Below are 27,455 nucleotides of genomic sequence, written 5' to 3' on the forward strand. Positions count from 1 at the left end.
GGAATGCTTCAGTGTTTTACGGAGGGTAAATCACTACATTGTAAATAGTTTCATCACTTGGAAAAAATGATTGTAACTTAACATTAGGTTGCCCCACCTGAATAGCCTCACCTGGGCTTCTTTTAGCTAGATGTTACTGGTCTGAATCATAGCCATATGAACCACATCACCAGGATTCACTCAACTTTGAATAGATCATGTATTGAATAAACCAAGTAGAGCAATGAGGTTACATATAGAAATATTAAACTTTTAACCATAAAGAGACATGCAATTTTTCTCCAGTATGGTGTATGCATGATAAATCTTAGTTGTTTTTATACTCATTCACGCTGAAGCCTTGTTGTGTCTTGAATGACTATTACATCACCATCTGATTCTCGTTTTCTTTTTCCTCCATGTTGTTACTCAACTGTGCCTTCATAGTATGGCTTTGGTGAAATTGTACAAAATAATTCTGTTTCTCTTTAGGAATGTCAACCTTTGAAAATTGACGGCCATGGAATTAAACCTATTGGCGATACACTTCAAATAGAAAATGTGACTAAGGCAGATGAAGGAAAATATGTATGTGCTATATCATACTACCACAAAGGGGAGCAGTTTAATGTTTCTCGAGCTATTGAAATGTTAACGAAAGGTAAATGCATTTTACATCTCTGTTCTAATGATATAACCAGACAATGAATATGTATCATTTACAATGGATATAGGAAAGTCAGCTTGCATATTGATGTGGTCGTCAAGGTAGTCCTTGAGATTGTTTAGCTAATTTTGGTCAGATTTTTACATATACAGCGGAGTGCAAAGTAGCATGGAAAGTGTTCATGTGCATGAAGGTTCTTTTAATAACATCGTACCATGGCTCTTGCTTTGCGGATGAAAGTGACATTAGGACAAGTATGAAAGGACATCTCCATGAGACTGTCTGCATGGGAAGACATGGGAAGTCTGTGGAAGAATTATGGTTGACAAATTTTAAGTTGTGGAACCCAGAGGGAAATAATATTGATGTCTATGTTGCAGGTGCACTAAAGAGGGCATTGCTTAGTACTTCATATCCTCTACTCTCAACCCTTTCTCTGTAATTTTCAAACGTACATATCCCAAGAGATATCCTTGTTACTGGAGAACCAAGTAAGCCAGTTTTCACTGTCATGGCAGTTGTTGGTGAAGGTTACTTATACTCGATGTTACAGTTGGTACATATTTCAGTATTATATCATGGAACATTTGTGTAAGGAGGAAATTGATTATTTATTAAACGTGTTTATTTGCACTTCATTCACAAGATTAAGAGCCAAGATACCATGGTATATGAGCACGCTAAAATGTTGGAGTGCTTAATGTTCGGACTAGCACATGTGACCCACTTTACTTTAAAGGCTGGGTTAACCACAAACCAAAAACAAGATTTTGCTGAAAATGTGTGTCCGATTAGCTTGGTGTGTACAGGTAATCTGAAGCCTGTTATGACTGACATATGCTTTCTTTAAGTCTGCTGGTGGTTTCTCTGGTTTGCTGTGGCAGAATGGGCTGTATTGGTACATGGTCCTCCCTTTTGGCAGAAATGCAGTGTTTTTGATAATAGAAAGAGCCTGTTTGTAGAGAAACTCCTAGATGAGTTGCTGAAAATTGCAGTTGTGCCTACACCACATCTGACTGACCCACTAATACTTCCATGATACTAGAGTTCCAATTGTGGCTTTTTGTTTGGTCCTTGTGACCACACTTGAGGTCTCGCCTGTGCCAATGCATGCTCGTCATGCTCTCTCGCTTGGAACAGATATTGTATAAACTAAAGGGCCTGCTGCCCACCCTTTGCATATCTTTCGTTGGCTTAATTGTCACTCTTATTTGCTTCATTCTAATTGGCCAGCACTTGCTTGCTTCCTTTCCTCTTCTTTTGGCTGGAACATGTACCAAGTACTGATTGCCACAGGTTGATTGCTGTCCTATGGGAGAGGCAATATGTTTATTTTTGTCATCTCCTTTCATCCTTGTTGAACTGCTTGCCATTTTAGCTGTGGTTTACTATGCCACACACACTCCAAAGAAGCCATTTTCTCCTTTAAAATGAAAATTGTGACACAAGACGTTACCTAACATCATTGTGAAAACACATGTTCTCTGCTTCCAAATGTATTCTCACTTACATCTGGCTATAGTTGTTTCCTTTATGTGATAGGAAATGTTTTCATAGATTAACTGATTGGCTCAGAATCATAGTGGTGTTGTGCCTAATAAACTTTGGCAAAACCAGTAGGTCTCTCCTCTGAGACTATTGGTTCTGCCAATAACGTTTGCTCTGCTGTACAGAATGGGCATTGCTGACTTTGGCAAGAATTTGCAGCCATGCTGTATAGCAGTGTGGCTGCTGTGCAGTATGCCTAAAATGATATTAAAAAATCACTTTGAGCTAGTGGAGTTTATTTTTAGGTGAGGGGGTGATGAGGGTGCAACAAGGGAGATCCAGGATGAGTCTTGCTGTGTCGTTCTGGATGGTCTGTAGTCTTTGAAGTAGGTAGGCCTTAATTCCCATGTAGAGCAGGTTTTTATAGTCCAGTCAACTGGTGACGTGGGGTTGGGTGATGGTGTCTGGTTTTTTGTGCAAGCCACTTAAAAATCTTACGTAACAAGCACAGGATGAGGAAGCAGGCGGCTGATACTGCGTTGACTTTGGACCTCTTGATGAGTTTGCTGTCCAGGGTGATACTGAGATTCCTGGCTTGCTCAACTAGGTTGGAGTGAGCTGCAGTTCTGTAGGCCCGCCAAGAGGCATCCCAGGGGGAGTTGTCTCTGCCGAAGATCAAGACTTCCATCTTGTCTGTGTTAAACTTGAAGTATTTATTCCTCATCCAAATTGGTGAGGCTAGTTACACTTAGAGGGAAGTTGGTTCCAGCAGAGGTGGTGTTCTCGGCGAGGATGAGTTGCGCGTCATCAACGTAGGATATAATTTTGAGTCCGTAAGATCTGATTATGTTGGCAAGTGGGGACCTGTAGATGTTGAAGAGGGTGGGGCTGAGTGTTGAGCCTGGAGGGAATCCATAGATTATTGGTTTGGGGTCAGAAGCAACCATTGTGGGTTCGCAAGCATCCAGGAACATCGCAGTGGTGATAGATGTGTTCAGGGCACAGGTGAGGCCTTTGATGATTGACCTAGGTGCCCATATTCAAGGTGTTGTGGGGACATTGGTGGCCAAACATTCGATGGTCCACATGTTTGCTATCTCTTCCATGGTGATTGTTTTCCAGGTAATCTGAGAATTTTCATGGTTTTTGCGGGTAGGCTGGAGATGAGGGTGCTGGGGTTTGGTTGATGGTTGAAGTTGTAGAGGATTTTGAGCCTGTTATACTGAAACATTCTGATAGGTAATTGCTTAGTTCTTGTGAGGCGGGTGATGTGGTTTGTGATTGAAGCTGGTGAGGTGAAATGAGGGTGATTTGCTTTGTGAAGGAAGCTGGTGAGGTGAAGGCGTATATGTTTGGGAGCGCTTTGCAGCTGATGGAGATGTTTTCTGTGTGCTGTGCTAGGTCTCCCTTTTGGTATATTAGATCATCTGGAGGTAGCTCCTCACTGCTGCTTTGTAGACTTTCTTGTCGTTTTTATGGTGATTCAGTCTTAATCTTCTTTACAGTTGTTTGCATTGTTTTTTTGTTGTGTGAAGTTCTTCATTGTACTAGCTAGCCTGCTTCCGGGTTCTGTTCTGGATGTTGTTTCAGGGTGCCAATTTTGTGAACCTTTCATTGAACTCTGAGTCAAACTAGCCCGACACCGTGTGCCTAAACCACCCTGATCTCACTGATAATGTCTTAAACAGCAAGGTCAGAGATGCCGCTCCAACTGCGTTTGGCCAGGCATGTGGTGGCAAGGTTTGTTTGTCAGGGGATGCCAATTTGGAATTGGATAATGGTGTGATCAGTGATAGTGAAAATTGTGGTTTTAGTGACTTTTGGTGCTGTTAAAGGTAGAGGCGATTGGCTCAAAGGTGTGTGTGGGTCCGGTGACATGGTGTTAGTCCTAGGTTTTCTAGGCTTTCAAGGAGTGTGGTGGAGTTGGTGTTCCAGGTAGAAATCTCCTAATGGGATCTATTCTTTGTAGTCGATGGTGACGGGAACAACACATTTTGCAGTTTATGCGGTGAAGGTAGTTTGTGGACCTGGTCGTTGATAGATCAGGGCTCTAGTCAGGGTGTGTGTTGCACGTTTAGAATCTAGGTGCTCTATGTTGGGGGTTGCGTTCTCAGTGGGTGAGGTGCAGTTGATGGATGCCTAGAAAATTATAGTGATTCCTCCTCCAGGTTTGTGATGGCAACCCTTCTGTATCAACTTGTATCCTGCCACGATGGCCTTTTCGATGTTGGGTGCAGACTCTGAGGTCAGCAGTGTTTACGTAAGGAAGAGGCCATGATGAGCGTTGATGTGCAGGATATCCCAAATACCTGTGATGTGATTACTGAGCTGAGATTATGCTGATAATTTGTCTTGCATGTGGCTTTGTAGGTGGGAGCATGAGGTGTACTGTGTATAGTTTGGTAGGAAGGTGTGGTTGTTGAGACATTGCATGTGAAGCAACTGTGGGTGCAGGTGAGAGCTCCTTCTGTGTTGCACATTGATGAATTGCCAGACATTGAAGACTGGCATCCTGGTTTAAGAGATTTTAGGAACACCCCAGAGTACAGTGGGAGGGCAGAAGGATCAGGGTTCATGGTGCTGGGCACTTTTCAGGCGCAGACGGGCTTGCCTTTCGCATGCCAATGATGCGTTCAAAACACATCTGCAGCTACCACTAAGTAGACCTGGGGAGGGGGAGAGGTGCAGAACTAATCTGGAGTGCAGGAAGGAACAGGTGAGGAGTAAAAGGGAAGGGGCGTGGGTCCAGGAAGAGGGCGCAGAAGGTGAGCACAGGCAGGAGAAAAAAAAAACGCAACAGTGAAAAGAATGCACAAAGGGTGAAGAGAGCAAAAACAACAACAAAGGGGCAAAAAATAGCAAAATGCCACAAAGGATGTTCAGGTCAAAAAGGTGCAAGGGTGGAAAAAACAAAAAGGCAACAGGAGAGTGAAAATGAGCGAAAAGGCAACAAGAAGGTGAAAAGAGAAAAAAGGCTAAAAAGGGTGAGAGAACAAAAAGGCAAAAGAATGAAAATGAGTGAAAGGCGAAAGGGTGAGATACAGAGCAAAGAAGCAGATGGAGCAGGCATGAGGAAGAGCGAATAAGAGCTTAAGCAGGAGAGTAGACTAAAGTCTCAAGGTGCAGGAGCCGAGTCTGAGAGGGCTATGATGGGTCGGAGGACTGATCTCAGGTAAGTCAAGGAGGCAAGGCCTGGGCATCTACCTAATGGAGGTCTGTGCTAAGTAAGCCCTGCGAGGGGGCGGAGTGCAGGGGGCAGTGGGTGGGGCTAATCAGGAGTGCAGGAAGGAACAGGGAAGGAGTGCGGGGAGAGGGTGGGAGTTGGGAAGACTCAAGAATTTAAGAAAGCAACAAAGGCTGAAGAGAGCAACAACAGGGTGAAAAAGTGCACAAAGGCAACAAGAGGGTGAAAGCAAGTAAAAAGGCAACATGAGGGCAAGAAAGATCAAAAGGCAAAAGAATGGCAACAAGTGAAATGTAAAAGGGTGAGAGACAGAGCAAAGAGGTGGATGGCGTTGGCAAGAGACCGAGTGAAAGAACATGAGACGGAGAGGAGATGGGAGCCGGAAGGCAAAGGAGCTTGGGTACAACAGGGCCTTGAGTGGTTGGAAGACTGGTCTCACTCAGGTAAGTCAAGGTGGCAGGGCCTGGGTACCTGCTTAATTCGATAATGAGTGAGATGCTTTTGTCTGTTTTTTAAAAGCTAATCCAGTTCCTTGTCCTGAGGAGACCATTTAAATCAGTTGTGGTTGAAACTCGTCAACACTTCTACGAGGCTATTTAGCGATCATGGAGAGCCATTTTGAAAAGACTGAAAGGAGACCATCAAACTTCCCAAAATTCGAGAGCCACTTACCCTGACATATCCCTTAATTTAAAGGACATGTGAGCGAATCCCTCAAATAATTCATTGTATTCTCATCTTTTTCAATTACGAATTGGGACTTAAGTTTTTCAAAAACGATACTTGAAAGGCATTCGCTTTAACTGTCTACTACCACAAAAAAGGGTTTTGGCGCATAATTTTTTGTCCTTTTACTCTTTGTATTTTTTGCTAATGTCTGTGAATTGGTTGTTTTGTGTATTTGTATTCCGTTTATGCTGCATTACTTTGAATCTATGCATGTTCATGTGAATACATAAAAAAAATATATATTTTTATTGAAATACAACAAGGATCACCTGATGTATTTTCTTTTTTTTTTCAATGACTTTGCCTTATGATTGTTACACAGAAGGGTATTTCTTTGTGTTTACTGATTTAGGGTTACAGCCTCCTGTGTCTTATGCACCTCTATCTTGATCCCTTGTCTGGGAGCAGTGTTTATCAATCTTTTCCTTCAGTGATGGCATGATAGCAAGAAGGCTAATTTTCAAGCCTAAACCAATTGGGTCTTCCAGTTGTAGATCTTAAGCCCATACTTATACTCTGCTTCAAATTAGCGTAATTTTTGTTTCTCGCAAATTCAATGCAAACCTAACTCCATATTTATACTTTGGTGCTAGACCCGTCTAGCGCCAAAATTATGGAGTTAGCGTCATATTTTTTACCATGAAAACCTACTTTGCGTCAATGAGATGCAAGGTAGGTGTTCCTGGGCAAAAAAATGACTCAAAGGCCCTTCAGCCTTATTTATCCTCCTGTGCAAAAATCACGCACCGGAGGAGGAGGGCCTTAAATAATGGCGCTAAGTCTGCTTAGCACCATTATTTAATGCCTGGGTAAGGCAGGCGTTAGGGGGACCTGTGGGCTCATTTCCATGGTCAGAGACATCCAAACCCACCCGCACCCACACCTGGAGGACACCTAAGGATGGGGGGGGGGCCCATCCCAGGTAAGTCCAGGTAGATATTTTTAATTTGTTTTTTTCAAAGTGCCATAGGGGGCCTATCTTGGGCCCCCTTACATGGCACTGTGCCCAATGGCCATGACACAAGTCTCCTGGGCATTGGGCTGGGGGGGCATGACTCTTGTCTTTACTAAGACAGGAATCATGTCCAGGGGGGTTGTGCATCAAAAAAATGACGCTAGTCAGGTTAGAGTAATTTTATTTATTTTTTTACTCTAACCTGACTAGCGCCATTTTTTCCCGCACAACCTCTAGTTCTCCCTACGCCTCTCCTACCCGGTTAGTCATGTATTTTGATGCTAACCGGACCTTACTGCTGGCTAGTGTCATAGCTTAAATATGATGTCCAGCTGGCATCCAGGTATTGCACTAGCCGGCGGTATACTTTTTGACGCAAACCTGCACTAACGCAGTTTTGCGTCAAAAAGTATTAATCAGGGGCTTAGTGTTTTTGTCACGTCCCTTCAAAAGGGCAGCACCACCGACAAGGCCCAGAGCTTTTACCATACATTAGGATACATTCTTCAGAGATGATCTAATTAAACTAGATGAATGTTTAAAAAAGTGGTCCTGTACATTTTTGCTATCTATTGTTTACTCTGATCCTAGTTGTAATGAGATCCAAAGTCAATCAACATTGAGTTACATAAAATTTGTTCTGTTTCCTTCTACTTTTTCACAGTGTCAAAGCAATTGCAACATTGTGTGTTGTGGTAGCTCATTATTTTCACTTTACTAGATGTGAAGCAGCTGATGAGCGGCAAGGAGTTTGCTAAGTGTGAGCAAATAGTGTTCTATTTATCTCAGTTCTCCTTTATCCTCACCGGCTGGCCATTGGCAATCCACTGCATCTGGGTAGTAATGTTCAACACCTAGAACTCTCCTTTTCTTTTACCATTCCATGCTATCCACACGAAATCTAACAGTGAAGACAGCAAGATGCCAAGGAAACACCATGTGAGTGTACCCGCAGGAGATTAGAAAAACAGTTTGAGATGCAGGAGTATAATCGTTTTGGCCAGTGCCAGTTTTCACTTCGCTGAAAGTGGTAAGTGGCACCCAAAGGATATTTTCTTTAACTTGACTGCTGAATGTAACCAGCACCTATGGTGGCTGGATATTTGGCGGTATATTCTGTTTTATTTTATATTCTGTTTTATGTTGTGTTGCGTTAAATTATTTAAACAGTGTCAATCAATAAAACTCTTGGCACTCTTAGAAAACAAATTACATTAAAACATGACAGAGTAGAAAAAATAAAAAATAAATCCCAAGGAATTTAGTCAATAAAGAAACAAGTTTTCAATAACTGTCTGAAGCTGAGTAAATTTCTCTCAGTAGTGTGGTGATTGAAAGTGGGAAATTTCATAGTTTAATAGCGGCAGTCAAGAAGGTGCAGTCCACGAAGGAGATTGTTTTTGTCCTGGTAATGGAGGGCAAAGAAAGATATGGGAATCTGAGAGAGATCACAGGTTGGTGAAAATAAATTCTTTTGGCAAAAAAGTTGAAATGTACAGCTTTGTGTTCAGTTGTCAGTGCCTTGACAGACACGGAAGACTGAATCTGCTTTCTGCATCTGTGAAGGATTTCAGTGCCAGAATGATGAGAGCTAATTTTGATGTCATTACAACTACCCAGTGGACTGTAGTCTGGATGAGTTTGCGATGTTGGAAGCGTTTCTTTGGTGATGTTGCAAAGATGGAATTCGCATAATCTATTTGGGACTGTATAAAAATGTTGATTAATCATTCTGAAGTTATAGAGCATGGTTAATCGTTAAAGGCGCTAAGATACTGCGTTCAGTCGACAGGCCAGGTCACGAGTCTCTTTCTAAATTCCGCTAGAGAGGGTGCTGACTCGAGGTGTAGGGGAAGGCTGTTCCAGGATTTGGGGGCTAGGTAGGAGAAAGAGCAGCATCCACAGACGCTTCGGCAGATGCTTGGTGTTAGTTCGAAGGTGAGGGAGGCAAATTGGAGGTCTCTGGGGTTTGGTGGAAGTTCAGTTGGTGGCTAATAAATGCTGGTCATAATGGGCTTGATAGACTGTGTTTCAGCTGTGATGTGAAAACTAGGATCGATGCCAGGAAAAATCCTTTTTGAGGAGGCACAGTTGTGTGAAGCAAGTATGACCCACAATGAGGGAGTGGTCTTCTAAGAAATAACTTCTCAGAGGACTCCAATTTTCCATACTACGTTTGAGGTGGGGGATCCATTATTTCTGGCCATGTAGATATATTTCACTCAATCTGATAGTCTTCAAGTTGCAGATTCCTTACCTTCGAATTTCCCCTAGGTGTCAGTCTGGATCTAGAGATGTTTCTCTAGAAGTATCCCTGCCTGCCATTAGGTGGCGTCGGTCGGCTCCGCGTCTGTTGTTGTTGTTGTGTGTGCCGGATATGACATCGCAAGTCCTATGTAGGTGACACCCTGTTTCGCTGATGTCAGTTTCTTTGCTTTCTGCACCAACCAAGTGCTGTTTTGTCCAAGTTTTTTGAGTGTTTTTACTCCTGGTGATTTGAGATGTTATCACGCAAGACTAGATTCAAGCCTTGCGAATCCAGTCATCGATGATGTGCATGATGGATCTGCACCTTGTGTGTTTGGAGTGCCACCACGACCCGAAGTCGTGTTCAGAGTGCTGGGCCATGAATCCAAAAGCTTTAAGGGAGCTGGCCCTAAAGCTACCTGTGGCATTGCGCTCCGCGTCGCTCCTGATCTCGTTCCAAGAATGGTTGTGGAGACCCCATTCTTCATCGTCCCACTCAAAGTCCTCTGAATGATCCAGTAAGTCGAGGCACAAGAAGAAGTCAAAGAAGAATAAACGTTCTTCGACTTCACTACGTCCGTCGGCTGACGCGGTGAGGGAAAAGGAGCATCGTTGCTCCAGACCTCTGTCCTGGGAGCCTGCGCACCTCCCAAAGTTTCCGGGAGCTGGAGTGACCCTTGACCAACTCTGAGTTCTTTGAGGCTATGTGCCTCATATTTGGGCATTCTGACTCCACTGGAGCATTTTCAGGCCCTGCAGAGTTGGCAGGGGCGCTCTCGGGTTCCGTGTCGGCGGCTGTGGAGGGCACCCTTGTACCAGCATTTGTCGTACCCCCTCAAGCTTCCCTGATGACAATTCCAACATTGATGCTCCTGATGCCGCCTGTGCCCACGGTCTGAGTCGACCCCATCCTCATTGACAACTTCGACACAGAGCAAGACCTGCATTGCGCAACGCCAATTCTGACTTCAGCAGGGACCTTGCTCCCTAAATCAGATCCTAATCCTTATTTCCTTGGGTTGGGTTATGGTGAGGATTGGGATGGGTCACTGGACCCTTTGGAATACCAGCGTGAAGAGCCCATGGACTGGCGGAAGGACCTGGGTGAAGATAGTGGTCTGGATACTTCCTAATGCTGGCCTGCTTTCTCCCCCTATCCTGGCAACGGAGAAGGGAGCATCCTACTCCATGGCGGTAAGGAGAGCAGCCGGGGTATTGGGGCTTGAGCTCCCTTCACTGGCAATCAGGACTAACCTTCTGACAGAGGTGCTTCAGCCTGGGGCCTCTTCTGATCCCCTTTTGCCATTTACTTATGTCCTGCTGGGGACTTGGTCCAAACCCAGCACAAGGGATCCAGTAAGCAGGACAATTGCCCACCACCATAGACCAGCTCCAAATGACCAGTGTTCCTGATTCAACACCCAACGCCTTAGACCTTGGTTATCCAAGCCTCCATATCCCCAGAGGCATTCCTTTCCACACCCCTGGATAGGGAATCCAAGAGGCTGGATCAGTAAGTGAAGATATTCTCTTCCTCAAGCCTGGCATCACAGTCGGTGAACAATGTGTGCCTTTTGGGCCGTTAGACCCATACCTTATGGGAGATGGTTGACAAGTGCTGCCACAGGTCCTGGAGGAGGCCCCGGCTATTCTCTCCCAAGCTGTTGATAATAGGAGACACGTAGCTAAGCTCACAATATGATGTGGACTGGATATGACCAACTCACTAGGCAGATCAGTTGCATTGACAGTGGCCTTAAGGCACCATGCTTAGTTGAGGACATCTGGCTTTTCGGGTGATGTCCAATCCATTCTTTAAGGAGTCCTGGGCTACAGTCAGGTCCTTGGGCATCACAACTGCCCCTCTTCCCCTTCAGTCTGATTTACACCCCTTTCGTGGCCACAGAAGCGGAGTCCTGCTATGTTCATTACCCTCCAGCCACTGTTTTGCGCCAGTTTCCCAGCCTCAGCATGGCCTGGGACATGGGAGCCAATGTCCTCGTTGATCAAGGAGCCAGCGGTCGATCCAGTCCACTGCCTCTCCTCCTCCCCCTCCCCCCCCCCCTGCAGCCTTCAAACATTCCTAGTCTGGTGCTTCCACACCAGGGAACAGTCGGAGGCAGGATTCGCCGTCACCTGCCCCGCTGGCAGTCCTTCAGGCGAGGAGGTTACGGCTCTTGACCAAGGTTCTAATAGAGAGGGTCTCTGTGTCAGGAGTAGGTCATGGTTGTTATACTTTCTGGTGCCCAAAAATGACCCAGGAGACTGGATGGTAGCGTTGGACTTGCAAGACACCAATTTCCATATTCCTGTCCTGCCAGCCCACAGACACTATTTGTGGTTCATGGTAGGCCACAAGCATTTTCAGTTTACTGTGCTCCTATTTGGCCTTACCAGCACCCCTCCGGTGTTCACCAAAGTGATGGAGGTGGTAGCAGCTCTTCTGCGCAGGTCAGGGGTTTCAGTCTTCCCCTACCTCAATAACTGGATGTTGAAGACAGGCCTACTCCAGGATGTCTTCTCCCACCTCAAGACCACAGCGGACCTCCTGCATTTGCTGGTGTTCACTATAAACGTACCAAAGTGACACCTTACTCCCTGTCAGATGCTTCCCTTCATCCAAGCTGTTCTAGACAAGGTGCAGTGTCAGGCTCATTCTCCCGAGTGGCGAATCTAGGATATTCAGGCTATGATACCAATGTTTCAGCCTATATAGTGGATTTCGGTGAGAATGACTATGAGGCTGCTGAGCCTCGTGGCCTGCATTCTGCTGGTGATACATGCCAGATGGTACAAACAGGTTCTACAATGGGACCTAAAGTTCCAGTGGGTGCAATATAGGGGGAATCTCACAGACATGGTCCAGATCTCGGAGGGAACTGTGCAAGATCTGCAGTGGTGGCTTCTAAACCACAATTGGGCCAGAGACAGATCCATGTCCCTTCCTCAACCAGATTTGACAGTAACGGGTGCATCACTCCTGTTAAAGGGGCGGCCACATTGGAGGGGTGGAGATCAGAGGCATCTGGTCTCCAGCATAGTCCGGGCTCCACATCAGTCCTCTGTAGCTCCGGGCGATCAGACTGGTATTGAAAGCATTTCTTCCCCTTCTCAAAGGGAAAGTAGTGCAGGTGTTCATGGACAACACCACCACCATGTGGTGTTGCAGCAAGCAGGGTGGGGTGGGGGTCCTGGACTCTTTCAGGAGGCTTTGCGCTTCTGGAAATGGCTGGAGCATCAGAGCATTTCCCCAACACCTGGTGGCCCTCTGAATGCCAGAGCAGATGAACTCAGCCATCAATGCCTTGTCGATCACGAATGGTGTCTTCATCCAGAAGAGGTGCAAAGTCTCTTTCAGCAATGGGGAGAACCTTGTTTAGATCTGTTCATCTCCGCAGAGTACACACAATGGCGGCAGTTTTGCGTGTTGGAGTTTCCAAGGAGTCACTCGTTCGGCAGCAGTTGGATGTTTCCAAAAGTTGATTAGTTCTAAGGCAGTTTTAAAATGAGCATACTATTCATAAAAATATTTGAGGGACTCCTAAAAATCTTGAGCCATAGGCCTGAATCTCAGAGGAGGACAAGATTCTGCTTGTCTATTGCTAAAATCGCAGTTCTTCTATCTGAGAGGTGAGCTTTACTACTGGTGTTTGTGAAGGTCTGTACTATGAGCAGAAAGTTAGGATGTTGATTGATTCACAGGCAATAATTCACACCCCACCCACAGTCCAATCTGGCTTGTCCTTCCTATATATTGTGAGGTTTACTGGTGGAAGGATTTATCAGTAAAGGGGCCCCTCTCTTCCAAGAACTGCACTACTGTATTTAAGGGGAGGCTTAAGCCATATAGGATAAACTGCAGACCATACTTTACATAACATGATTTTCATGTGGTATTCAGGGATGATGTCTTGTAGGCCACAGAGGAAAAACTTTCCAGAGAACATAGTGATAGAGAGCTACATTGGTGGCTGGAAGCAGTTTAACATCTATGGGGATTTGCAAGAGTAAAACGTCAGGAGCTTGTATTTTTCTACTAGACTCACCTCCACTATGCAATGTAACCGAAGTGATTTGTGCATCTTGGCTTGCAGTGGGCATTTGGGCATGGTGGGGTAAAGACAGGCTTGTTTTAGACATGCCTTTGAAAATCCCACTGCTTGGACGTGTAGTGAGCGCTCCTAAATAATGTTCTCCTGCCCTGCACATTAGCCACAAGAGAAAGCTCAGACTGCTAATCAGTATGGTGGCTAGGAGAAGTCACCACACAGCCTACAGCCAAGATGGCTACTGGTGGATGCTATTTGTCAGAAGATTATGAGTTATCAGCAGGGTGTGCTCAGTCAGGGTGTTGCCATTAAAGAGAGGGATAACCACATGAAAGCAAGTGTTCACAAATATCACCTGTACTTAATCAGTACTTTATCATTTACACTGGGCTGCCCTGAGCAAGTTCGCCAGGGGCAGGAGGCACTATGCACTTGGGGAATTCTCGTCTAGCTCAGTACATCAGTTGTCGCAGTCAGGATAATTTTTTGTTTGGTCGTTGTATTATAAAGAGATGGGTGGTAAAGTGAGGAACAGCCACCATACCCAAAAAGTGCTTCACCGTGCCACAGTAGGTGCATTCAACTTTCAACTGCAAATGGGAGAGGCAAAGGCCTATACCTCTTCCAGGAGAGGCATGATAAATCACAGTTCAGCACTGTATTGGAGGCTTTTTTTTGTGTTAAGCACACACTATGCACATCAGCTGACAAGCAGAAGCTCTGGCTGCAAGTTGGACAATTTCATTTTTCAGAAACCAAGACAAGGGCTTTGTACTTCGTTCACTCTAATCTAACTGAACACCTCCCCTTCTTTCAGTCACATATAGGCTATTTTATCTGGGAGCTGTTTTTCAAAAGAGACCAAGTGGAAGTTGGTGAAATCCTTCCAGGATCAACATCTTGGTCTGGTTCAGGCCAGCTTGAGGGATGGTTGCGAACACTTGTATAGCATGAGCTCAGCCAACGGTATCTTGGCACTAAATCCTCAGGAAGCAATGTGCTTGTGTCAGCAATCCCCTTCCAGAACCAACGGCTTAAGATTGAAGGGATTTTTTTGATCCAGATAAAGATTAGGAGGGAATTCCTTGTCTTTAGGGCAAGTACTGCAAATCTGCAACCCCCCTATTCTGGTTTTCTGATATCTAGATACCACCAAAAGATTGCCCGAAGGAGTGGGTGAAACCCTGGTAGGAGTGCAACTAGATATACCCCGATTTAAGAAACTCCTGAGCCGAGCCACAGAACTAAACAGCAGGTTTTAAATTGGATGTGTTCCTCTATTGAGAACCAGTGTAGCTGTTTTAGCAATTGGAAAGTGTGTGATCTGCAAGGAGCCTTACAAAACATCCTGGCTGCAGCATTCTGGAGTATTGGAAGACGTTTTAGATCGCAAACTGGCGGTCCTAACTTAATGCTGCTGGCATAATCAATTCTTCCTCCAATCATTGCCACCACAATGGTTCTCAAGCTTCAGTGGAAAGATAAGAAGTAAACTTCTTTGTTGCCCGGAGAATCTTGGAATGTGCAGTAAAAGCCTCTCCCGAAGTGTTGTCCTCCCATGCTTGGGACAAAATTCAACCTGCCCCCTTTAATAAAATGCTAAATTACTCTCTCCCCACCCACTCGGAAGACATCGATGCAGCCGTATCTTCCTTGTACTCTGGCACCAGCGAAAGCAGTTAAACTTAAGAGATGCAATATATCAGCTCCTTGGTTCTCTGAAACACTTAGGGTCCTTAAATGAAACTGTAGACAGGACAGGAGAGAAGTTGGAGGTTAGAGTACTAAGAGGTTGAGAAAGACAAGTATAAGCTGTGCCTGGCTGAGTATAATGCAATGATTGTTAAAGAGAAAGTGTCATACTTTACTAATAGAAGCTGCCTAAAATTCCAGCAAAGAACTGTTTCAAAGTCACCAAACTGACCATGGTTCCAACCAACTATATTTCAGTCAGTAGTGAATCTTTCTGTAACTCCTAGCCCACCTTCTTCCAGCAAAATGTGGAAGCTGTTTACAGTGACTTTTCTTCCTCAACCTCTCTACCCCCCGCTGTGTAGGCCTCCTCAAATCCCTTAGGTAAAGGCCCATGCATTTCAGAGTTCTCTTCTCCTTCTGTAGAGGAAGTCGTAGGTCTCATTACCACTGTCGAATCTGGATCCTCCTTGTCACCTGAGAGAGGTGAAGCTGGCAGCGAAAACCATTGCTCCCATACTTACAAACATTTTTCATCTCATGCTTAAGTCTGGATATTGATCACTAGGCAACTTATAGATTTCATAGACACCCATAATATTCTGGATGATACTCTGTTTGGTTTCCGAAGCAGTCACAGTAGGGAGGCGGCATTGATTAAGGCTACTAAGGAAGTCAGACTTTCTTTTGATTGGGAAGGGAGGGCTTCTCTTATCCTACTTGATCCGTCAGTGGCCTTCGATATGGTCAGTCATGGGCTTCTGCTGGAGCAACTCACTGATATTGGGATCACTGGAGCAGTGTGGGATTTGCTGAAGTCCTTCCTCTCTGATTGTGAACAGGCGGATTCGCCATGTCAAATTTGTTTCACTATCTTTCTCCCTTCCTTGTGGAGTTCCTCAAGGATTCTTGCTCAATCCTACCGTTTTCAATGTTTACGTCACCTCTTTGGCCCGCTTAATCAGATTCTGCGGCGTCTCACTTAGATCCTACTCAGATGACACACAAATTGTCATCTCCCCTGGCAGCGTAGACCAAGAATTCAGGTCTAGATTCTGTGACTGCATGAGTGTAGTCAACACATGGATGAATAAAAACTGTCTGAGACTTAAGCAAAACTGAAGTATTATTGTTTGGAACACAGACTTCCTTCTGGAGCCATTCTTGGTGGCTACAGGACACGGTCCTGCTCTCTATAGCCAAATCCCGCAACCTGGGAATCCTAATCGACAATAGACTGTCTCACTTTGCTTTCTTTATGCCCAGGTCTCTAAAAAAAAGATAATTTCCTTCATTCCAGAATATTTACAGAAACTGGTAGTTACCTCATTAGTGATGTCCACGCTGGACTATTGTAATGCCATTTTATTGACGCTCATCAGTCTGTACTAAACAAACTGCAAACTCTGCAGAACGCTGCAGCCCACCTACTACTGAATATTCCTAAACATCACTTGATTTGTAAACAAACTTCATTAGCTTCCCATAAGACAAAGGATTATTTGTAAGGCACTTTGCATTGCCTATAAAGCTTTAAAAAATCTAGGTCCTGCCTTTCTTAACAAAAGTTTTAATTGGTATACACCATGAAGGACACTTAGATCAGCATATTGCAAGCCTGCCATTGTCCCCAAGTTTAAACGCTTGGCCTGGGGCGGCTGAAGCTTTTTTTCACAGAGCAACCAAGGCTTGGAATGCTCTGCCTATCACCATCAAATAAGCTCCTAATACACTGGCTTTCAGGAAAGCTGTCAAAACCTGGCTGTTTAACGCTGACCCAGATTTATCTCATCCTAAGGCTCCATGATTCAGGAATGGCATTGTCCGTGTTGTCTTTCAATCTAGCGCCAAGACACCTTCGGAGTATGTTGCGCTCTATAAAATGACTTTACTAACATAACGGCAATTCCTTTTGAAACCACATTGTTATTATGTAGGCTAACAGAGAGTTTGTAATTGATTAATATGCCCAGGCTTTTTGCCACCAAGTTAGGTATAGGTACTGATCCCATTTACTGTAGCCAGTAGCGCTCTGACCAGATTTCTGAATGACCATTGAAGACGACAACATCTTCTTTGCCAGTGTTTAATTTTAGATACTTTGTCTTTATCCATCTGTGCATAACATGCATAGAGTCTTGAAAGTTAAGTTGAAAGGACTTTTCATTTTCCAGACCCAACATAATCTGAGAATCATCTGGATAATTGAAAATGCGCCACCATCTGCTAGCTAGTTCCACTATCAGCAAAGTTATATAGATGTTAAATAAGTGAGGTGAAAGAGCGGATACTTGGGCGACTCCACAAGTGATTTTGACCACAGGGGCTGTAAAAGGAGCTATATAAATTGCTTACGTTCGGTCAGTAATGAAGAGACAGCAGAGTAAGATCTCATGATCAAACATATCAAAGGCTGCTGAAAGATCAAGCACTATTTCCTTAAATTGTCAATCACTGAGATCAATACTGTTTCAATGCTGTGTTTAGAATGGTAGCCTGCTTGTTGAGGATATAAGAATTTTGAGACCTGCAAATGAGTACATTTTTCCTGCGCTGCTTGTGATTCCAGAATTTTAGCACAGTAAGGCAACAAACATATTGGCCTGTAGCTTTTCTATGCATCAGGGTTATCATGGGGACCTTTCAGTAGTGGAACAATTACATCTTCCTTGAACATGTCAGGAACACTACTGGATTGTAGAGACATATTTAGCAGGGAGGCAATATGCTCTGTTAAGACTGGGGCTATGGCCACCATCATTTTAGGGATCTTGGATCATTAGGTGATCTGATTTTACTTTGGCCATCAACTGTAATGAGTCTTCTTTCAAGAGGAATAATTTCTCTAATATATTCTCCTTCTCTTTGGTCATGCCCATATGTCTGACTTGAGTACTATTTCAGCAGCAGTTAGTCCCATTGTGGCCCTAGAGCTGTAAAGAAACTAAATCCATGTGGTTTTCAAAAGCCAGCATCTAATGGTTGTTCACACTTCACCTTTCACTTCTTCTGCCACCCATGTGCTGAAAGAACTTGTTCATATACTAGTCTTGCTGGTGGCCGTTTTCAGAGGATCTGTGCTGCTTTCTTCCTGGTCAAATAACTAGTGCACAACACTTTAACAGGAGCCTTAGAAACATTCCTATGACTTCACCTCTCCTGTTTGGGGAAAATCTAATGTGCAGGAGCCACTTAAAGCCATCAGGTGACACAATAGGGGTTTACTTATGATTTCTTCTTAGTGTGTTATTACTGTCCTATGGGAGGAAAACTCCTTAAGGCATTGTCAGAACGTAGCAGCCATATACAAGGTCTAGTTGCACCTCCGTCATTGTGGGTTGAATGTGCCTTACCCATTACAATTCCTCCAGGCCCACTCTGAACCTTTGTTTTGAAACTATGATATCCCCATTACTGCTGTACAAACACACACAGAACCTGTGAGCATAGTCCTCTTTCACTGTTGATGGCTACACACGTGACACCAATATGTGCTTTCTTCTACTTTGGATACCCATCTGCTGTACACTCTCCAATAAATCAGTAGAACCTATGACCCTAAACAAGTACCTTCAAGTTGAATGCCATACATTGGTTTCACTCTCCTCTCAAACCTGCTAATAAATATCAACAGAAACTACATTAAGGTTGTGCTTCAAAATATGCCTGCACAGAAGCATTGAATACATTCCCCAAATTTCCAGGAAAAGAGTCAAGAGAAAAATGTCTTCTGGGGGGTTAATCTGATTACCCGTCCAATCAATCAATCAATCAATCAAGGATTTATAGAGCACACTAATCACCCGTTAGGGTCTCAAGGTGCTGGGGGAGAGCTACTGGTCGTAGAGCCATGTCTTGAGGCGTTTCCTTAATGTCTGAATGTCAAGAGGTCTTGGGTCTGGCGAAGGTGGAGCGGTAGGGAGTTCCAGGTCTTGGTGGCTAGGTGAGAGAAGGATCTTCCTCCAGCGGTGGTGCGGCGGATGCGGGGGATGGAGGCGAGGGTGAGGCTGGCGGAGCAAAGATTGCGGGTGGGGGTGTGGAAGGTGAGTCTGTTGTTGAGGTAGGCTGGGCCTGTGTTGTGGAGGGCCTTGTGTGCGTGGATGAGGAGTTTGAAGGTGATCCTCTTAGATACTGGTAGCCAGTGAAGGTCTCTGAGGTGGGGGGAAATGTGGTCACGACGTGGGATGTCCAGAATGAGGCGGGCGGATGCATTCTAGATTTTTTGCAGTTTTTTTTAGGAGTTTGGTTGTTCCTGCATATAGGGCGTTTCTGTAGTCCAATCGGCTGCTGACCAGGGCGTGGGTGATAGTTTTCCTGGTTTCAACAGGAATCCACTTGAAGATTTTGCGGAGCATGCAGAGAGTGTTGTAGCAGGAAGAGGAGATGGCATTGACCTGCTGAGTGTGGAGTCCAAGATGAAGCCTAGGTTGCGTGCGTGGGTGGTGGGTGAGGGCGTGGTTCCTAGGGAGGTGGGCCACCAGGAGTCATTCCAAGTTGAGGGGTTGGTGCCAAAGATGAGGATTTCTGTCTTGTCTGTGTTAACTTGAGGTGGCTTGATTCCATCCAGCTGGTCGTTGTGGAGGTTGTTCTTTGCAGTTGTAGGGTCTTTCATGAGGGAGAGGATGAGCCGAGTGTCGTCTGCGTAGGAAACTATGTTGATGTGGTGGGTTGGTGCGATGTTGGCGAGGGGGGGGCCATGTAAACGTTGAAGAGCGTGGGGCTGAGCGAAGATTCTTGGGGAACGCCACAGATGATTCTGGAGGCTTCTGACAGGAATGGTGGGAGGCGGACTCTCTGGGTTCTGCCTGAGAGAAATGACGAGATCCAGTCGAGTGCCGAAGTCCAGGAAGACTTGCAATATCTCCATAAAGAAACTGCACACTTGCATCTTTTAAATGCATGTTACACAACTGGAGATCAGTAAACTTGCTTCAGACCTTCATATTTGACACCACCAATGATCACAACATTGACCTTTTCATCACTACATTTCAGTCCCCTTGGGTTACTCTATCATAAAAGCTTGCTGACAGAAACACCCATGTGAAGGTTTTGATATTTCAGTCCCCCTTCTCCTTCAGAAAATGAACACAACAAGATACTTCTGTTGATATTGAAAAATTTGTTTTGCATGAATTTCCTAATGAAACCATATACTTTATTTCCTCTTATCATGAAATGAACCCAAATTCTACTAACGAATTCACAGATTTTTTTTTTTGTCCTCATTTACTGAAACAACCGCAATCTCAGGCTAAAGAATGATGGAACAAGCAACAAGCCTGGTGCTTATACTTGGCACCACCAAATAGGACGGGCTGTAAGATCCGGATCGCATTGGTGCATTGATGTAAACGTAGGATTACTCAATTTTACAGTTTACCATTCCACCTCCGTAATCTGGCCCAGATGGTACATACCCTTCTTCGAACACGCTTGAAATCTAACCACAGTTTCGATGGGAAGCCATAAACCATGCCTCAGGGAAGGGAGGTGTTGGATTTAGCCAGTTTTTGCTAATGTCCCTTCTAGAACGGAGCAACAAGTAAAATAACAGACACTGCTGGATGTATCAAGGAAGTTAAATGATGCAGAATCAACACAAAACATACCAAGCCTGGCTTTTACCTTGATTGTGGCTCCCAAAATTCAAGTAATAGTTTTACTCACAATCTCCCAGAAGGTTTTTATTAAAGGAGAAGTTAAAAAAAAAAAAAAAAAACTGCTCCTCTTCTGCATCCAGGAGTTTTTTTCCAAAGGCTGCACATCTTTCAATCTTGATTCATCCTCCCAAACACCCCAAACATTGTGTTTCTTGCTTGCATATCAAGAGGTAAGCTGCACTTTTCCAAATCTAGATAGAAGACCATCAGTCCTGATCTTAAGTACCTCTCAGGATGATAAGTCCTGGGTTGTTAAAAATTGCCCTCAGGTTGCTATACTGCCATTCCTCAGAGAATAGCAGCTCAGGTGAGCCCCAGATAGATGAGTAATCAGAATACTATTTTATGCCCAAGATCTTCCTGACTATGCAAAAGACTGAGCACAACCTTCAAGACTGTTAGGCAGACTTTTTAAAAATATTTTAGGGCCCCAAACTTAAATAGAAAACCAGTGGTTCCCAGCTCCTAGTCATTTGTCTCCTACCCCAAGTTGAACTGTCCAGGGTTCCTAGCAACATCTTGAAGTTCTTAAACTGAAAAGCAATAAAACCTCAAATCTGACAGTGCCTCAACTTTCCAGGAAAACTTAACAGCACCGTAAGTCCACATAAAAGTTATCTTCTCTATTTTAGGTATGAGTTTTAGGAAGTTATATACAGTTAAAAGGATGTTAATTTAGGGAGTATCAACATTTTAATTAGATTTACCTGGCTATAAATTGTCAACAGGAGATTCTTCTTCTTGGCAAACAGATCGATGTACTTAACTACCTTCCCTAAATTATGTTGCGCAGTTCCCTCAGGGTGGGGGTGGGGGAATAGGTGGGCACTTAAATATTTAATCTCAGTCTTTGCCTCCCAATCCCATCCCATTATATTCCAACACGTGATCTGACTCAGCTCTATTAATAGAATATCCTGATAAAGACCTGAACTCCTCAGCTACTTCTCTACTCTTGGAATAGTCTTAGCCGGGTCTGATATATAGATTTTAAGATTGTCGGCATGCAGAGCTATCTTATTCAGAAAATCCTGTGGAGTGAAGGGCATTACCTGTCAATCCCTCCTAAGTAGGTGGCCTAATAGTTTGATTTAGATATTGGACAAAAAAGGAGAGAGAGAGAGACCTTGTACCTCTAGGGATATTAAACCTCTTAGTCAAGGACCCATTAAATAAAATTTGGGCTGACGATTTTCCGTATAATCTCCAAAAGGTCATGAAAAACATTGGGCTAAAGTCTAATGCTGATAGATCCTCCCAAGGATATTCACAACAGACTCTGTCGAAAGCCTTGCCAGCGTCTATTTTTGCTACCGCCAAGAGGTCCAAAAGGGTAGAGGCAAAGTCAGTTGAGCCGACTAGTTGTTGAGTGAGCTCATTAATTTGTAGTTTAAGGGGTGTATTAATTGAGGAGCTAGATTGGCGAATCTCTTAGGAAGGATACTAGAAAATACCTTACATTTGCCATTTAATAACTAAATTGGCCAATATGAATCCGCCTACTAAGGATCCATGGTAGGTGTTAAAATTAGCACCAAGGTGACTTCTCTCTCCATGAATCTGGTACCTGGGCATTCTCCAAGTAGATAGAATTGAACAATTTTCCCTTAACCGGTTTCATTTCCATCAATAACTTATAAAGTTCAGAGTGGATAGCATCTGGGTCGCTACTTTCCCATTCTTAGCTCATTTCAGATGCCTGCATTTTCTCTCTACCCTTCCTTTCTAGCTTGATTTTATAGTTCAGCTGCACCTCTTCCAAGCTCCTAAATGCTTGATCTCCACCCAGAAGAGCGTTCTGTGTCTGTAAGGTGATCTCCAATGCTCCTATTTCTTTCTAAAGAGGTAGGCTCTTCTCTAGACAGTTTATTCTTAAAGGATGCTTCACTACATAATAGCCCTCGTATAAAGACCATAAAGGTGTCCTAAAATGGGGGTGGATAAGAGTGATATGGCGCTCCTGCCTCTATAAATTTAATAACACTACTATTATAATGCACGGTGCCAAATACTGGGGTTGCACCCTCAAATCTCCCCTAGAAAGGTAACCCAAAGTTACCTATAATAAGATACACGGTATTAGCACACATGCAATAGTATATATAAATTCAATAATGATAAGTAAGTTCACATGCTGATTATTTGCATATAATTATCCACATCCCAAAGGAAACAACAAATTACAGTTTAACCAAATTAGTATGCTCCAAAAAGGATTTCATCAAACCGTTATATACAATATAATACATGAAATTATTATCACTACTCCCAATACAATATGGTTCATGTGTGAGTATCCATCCAATCGTCACGCTGTCCCTGCTGTCAACACGTGTTTCATCCTGGGAGTGCCCACGGATTTCTTCAGGACCTCCTACAACAATATTATGTGTGTAATCAAGTAATATACTTAGTCATAATGAAATGTTTATATTTACATCTAAATAGGTGTACTGTGAGAACCCAATATTACCACTTAAATCTCATCAACCCCACGTTGTGTATTCTTATCAATTATCATAAAATTAGGTGACCTTACTATTATCTGTGACTAAAACTAACCCCGTGATCAAGCAAGTCATTTAGTGCTATTATAACGTGACCCTTAACCTCTTACTATTTAATAATTAGTTCATGCCATAATCATACCTTTAGCTAATTATTCCACTACTGAAAGTGATAATGTGTCCCTTGTCATCTGTCCAATAGTCCACGATCCTTTGGTAAGACAGAACATAATTTAAAATATATACTCCTAATATTCATTCATTGAAATATCACAAGAGATCTAAGGTTGGGCTCTATCAGAATGCTTACCGCTATTTTATGTATTGTTGATATTATCTTCGTCGCACGAGTACGCTGCTCCGACGGCTTACAGTATCTAGCAACGCAACGCAACGCGGCGCCTCAGCTGCCCGCGTTAAATACAACAATACGATGTGGAAATAGAAAACGGACAACAGCTCAGGAGCGTCCGTGTCTTCCAAATAGTAGAAATAAATAAAAGACTCCCGTACCAACGAGTTGTCACTATTTGTACAAGTAAGTATCGGGGCTCACTGTAGCTCCTAAAATTATGAGCTATCATCTCAATTTTCAAGTGGTATATTGAAGAAATACTAAAAGTAACTATATTAGTAATATGTGTTAATAGAACTTAGGCTCCCTATAGACCCCCGATTGCATTGTATCATTACCACTATATTGAATAGGTAACCCCCTATGATCAGTATCACAATAATCATATTATAATGTGCCAATAAATAGAATTAAACCTAAAATAATTATTAAACATTAAATTATTATGTAGTAGGGTATAGCCCAACCTTACCTGATATATAGTATTATCCAATAACTACTTAATTATCTCCCAAGAAGTACTCCATTTCATGATCGGTATTTAAACCCTGCTCTACAGCTCTGAACTTCAAAATCCAGTAAGACTCCTTTCTCCTCAAGGCTAATTCCCTATTCCCACCACGTGGATTAACTGCACAGTGGTCAAAACCCAAAAATGTAAACTTTTTATATTTGGTTTGTGCTTGGCAAATCTTAATATGTGAGGCTATGGGGTAACGTTCATCTTCTGAATTAATTGCCCTCCAGTGTTCGGAAATTCTAAGCTTTAATGGACGAATCGTACTACCTATATAAATCTTATCACAATTACATATGATCATATATATCACAAATTTTGTATTACAATCAATATGTGATTTGATAGATACTGGGTTACCATAGTAGTCCATAAATTCCGTCTTGGGCTGCCATGCCCACTTGCATACTGTACACGAACCACACTTGAAAAAGCCTAAATTACGCTTCCCTAGCCAATCCAAATTCACTCTCTCCATAGGGTAACTTGGACTCAATATATTATTAAGGGTATTACCCCTTCTATAAGCAACCTCAGGTCGGTTGCCAATGTATTTCTTGAGTGTATCATCCTGTGTCAATATCGACCAATATCTTTTCATACTCCTAAGTAATCTCTTTGATTTCTCAGTATAGTCTAAAATAATCCTAATCTTTCGAGCCTCATCTCTACCTAGGGTATCATTTTTTTGTGCGACCCAACCTAGTGTCTGTCCACGTGATATTCTCTTAACTTTCTGCATGGACTTCTTAATTGTGTTCATGGAATATCCCCTAGCTAGAAATCTACGTCCCATATTATCAATTTCCTGGAGAAAATCACTATTTTTGCTGCAATTTCTTCTCGCTCTTATCATTTCTCCAAGTGGTATTGATTCAATCTGATGCTGTGGGTGAGCACTGGTGGAATGCAATATATTATTACATGACGTTGGTTTACGATACAATCTACTCTCTATTGAATTATTTTCAACGAATAATTCAACATCCAAAAATTCCAAGCAAGTTTCACTATGTTTGTATGTAAACTTAATATTGACATCATTACTATTTAGATATTTACAAAATTCCTCCAATGTACTAACATCTCCTGTCCATAACATAAAACAATCATCGATGTATCGTCCCCAGTATAAAATATTGGTGTGCCATTCTGCTGCATTTGGGCCCCATATCCAGATTTCTTCGAACCACCCCATAAACAGGTTGGCATATGAGGGGGAAAATTTAGATCCCATGGCTACTCCTTGTTTTTGTTTATACCATTCATGTTTTAATAGAAAGTAGTTGTTATTAAGTATGAACTCTATCATACTAATTATCATCTTCGTATGTTCCATCAAACTAGCAGACCTCTTACACAAGATATGTTCTAATGCCTTAATACCAAATTTATGTCGTATACTTGTATATAGTGCCACCACATCTAAAGTTACCATAATCATTCCTTTATCCCACTGTATATCTGAGAGTATGCTTAATATATGTTTTGTGTCTCTAATATAGGAAGGTAAATTATGAACAAAGGGTTGCAAAAAAGTATCTACAAATTCAGATAATCTTTCTGTAGGGCCACCTACACCCGAAACAATCAGAAAACTTAAAATAAAGAAACATTTTGAACTTCGTGAAAAGGATACTCAACAGGTTATGTGTATGAAACCGGTGCTTAGTGGTTTATCTATCCAAGATATACATGATACAGTGGCATTAATGACAATCACTGATTGTGAAGAAAATCCTACTACAGTTTTTAATGTATTACAAGAATTGAATTTATCATCGGATATACATATTACCAGTGGCCTGAAACAAAGGTCAACCTGGATACCCAGATCTGCATTGGATAATAATATAGAGACATTCTACAAAATGGTGTGGACAGACCTGAACAGACAAGACACGAAAGGGATACACTTACGTAAACTGAATTTAAATAAGGAGGAATATAAAGCACTACAATCTTTAAAATTAGATGAAACCGTGATTATTAAGAGAGCGGACAAAGGTGGAAATATAGTGATTTTAAATCGTAAAGACTATGAGCAGGAGATATATACTCAATTACTTGATGAGAATTGTTATGAAAAAATAGTCTTTAATCCTATAAATAATATCACTAAAGACATAAACAGGATGTTAAAGAATTGGAGAGAGAGGGAACTACTGGATGAGGATGAATATCTATATCTTCAGGTATTTCGCCCTAAATATCCCTGTATATATACGTTACCTAAGATCCACAAAGAATCAGCATTTCCACCTGGAAGACCAATTGTTTCGGGTGTAGGTGGCCCTACAGAAAGATTATCTGAATTTGTAGATACTTTTTTGCAACCCTTTGTTCATAATTTACCTTCCTATATTAGAGACACGAAACATATATTAAGCATACTCTCAGATATACAGTGGGATAAAGGAATGATTATGGTAACTTTAGATGTGGTGGCACTATATACAAGTATACGACATAAATTTGGTATTAAGGCATTAGAACATATCTTGTATAAGAGGTCTGCTAGTTTGATGGAACATACGAAGATGATAATTAGTATGATAGAGTTCATACTTAATAACCACTACTTTCTATTAAAAAATGAATGGTATAAACAAAAACAAGGAGTAGCCATGGGATCTAAATTTTCCCCCTCATATGCCAACCTGTTTATGGGGTGGTTCGAAGAAATCTGGATATGGGGCCCAAATGCAGCAGAATGGCACACCAATATTTTATACTGGGGACGATACATCGATGATTGTTTTATGTTATGGACAGGAGATGTTAGTACATTGGAGGAATTTTGTAAATATCTAAATAGTAATGATGTCAATATTAAGTTTACATACAAACATAGTGAAACTTGCTTGGAATTTTTGGACGTTGAATTATTCGTTGAAAATAATTCAATAGAGAGTAGATTGTATCGTAAACCAACGTCATGTAATAATATATTGCATTCCACCAGTGCTCACCCACAGCATCAGATTGAATCAATACCACTTGGAGAAATGATAAGAGCGAGAAGAAATTGCAGCAAAAATAGTGATTTTCTCCAGGAAATTGATAATATGGGACGTAGATTTCTAGCTAGGGGATATTCCATGAACACAATTAAGAAGTCCATGCAGAAAGTTAAGAGAATATCACGTGGACAGACACTAGGTTGGGTCGCACAAAAAAATGATACCCTAGGTAGAGATGAGGCTCGAAAGATTAGGATTATTTTAGACTATACTGAGAAATCAAAGAGATTACTTAGGAGTATGAAAAGATATTGGTCGATATTGACACAGGATGATACACTCAAGAAATACATTGGCAACCGACCTGAGGTTGCTTATAGAAGGGGTAATACCCTTAATAATATATTGAGTCCAAGTTACCCTATGGAGAGAGTGAATTTGGATTGGCTAGGGAAGCGTA

The 27,455-nt window shown here is 42.7% G+C and overlaps 1 protein-coding gene across 4 annotated transcripts in view; it reads left to right on the forward strand.

The window, feature by feature from the left end:
* The window catches only part of IL1R1 (interleukin 1 receptor type 1), a 257,715-nt gene that overhangs the window by 95,750 nt on the left and 134,510 nt on the right, over positions 1-27,455 (forward strand). For all 4 annotated transcript variants that reach the window (XM_069204428.1, XM_069204429.1, XM_069204431.1 and 1 more), the window contains exon 6: positions 472-640. In XM_069204428.1, the coding sequence (XP_069060529.1) occupies positions 472-640 (169 nt within the window). The remainder of the gene's footprint in view (positions 1-471; positions 641-27,455) is intronic.

The sequence above is a fragment of the Pleurodeles waltl genome, chromosome 8 (assembly GCF_031143425.1).
Source record: "Pleurodeles waltl isolate 20211129_DDA chromosome 8, aPleWal1.hap1.20221129, whole genome shotgun sequence".
In the NCBI taxonomy this organism is placed as follows: domain Eukaryota; kingdom Metazoa; phylum Chordata; class Amphibia; order Caudata; family Salamandridae; genus Pleurodeles; species Pleurodeles waltl.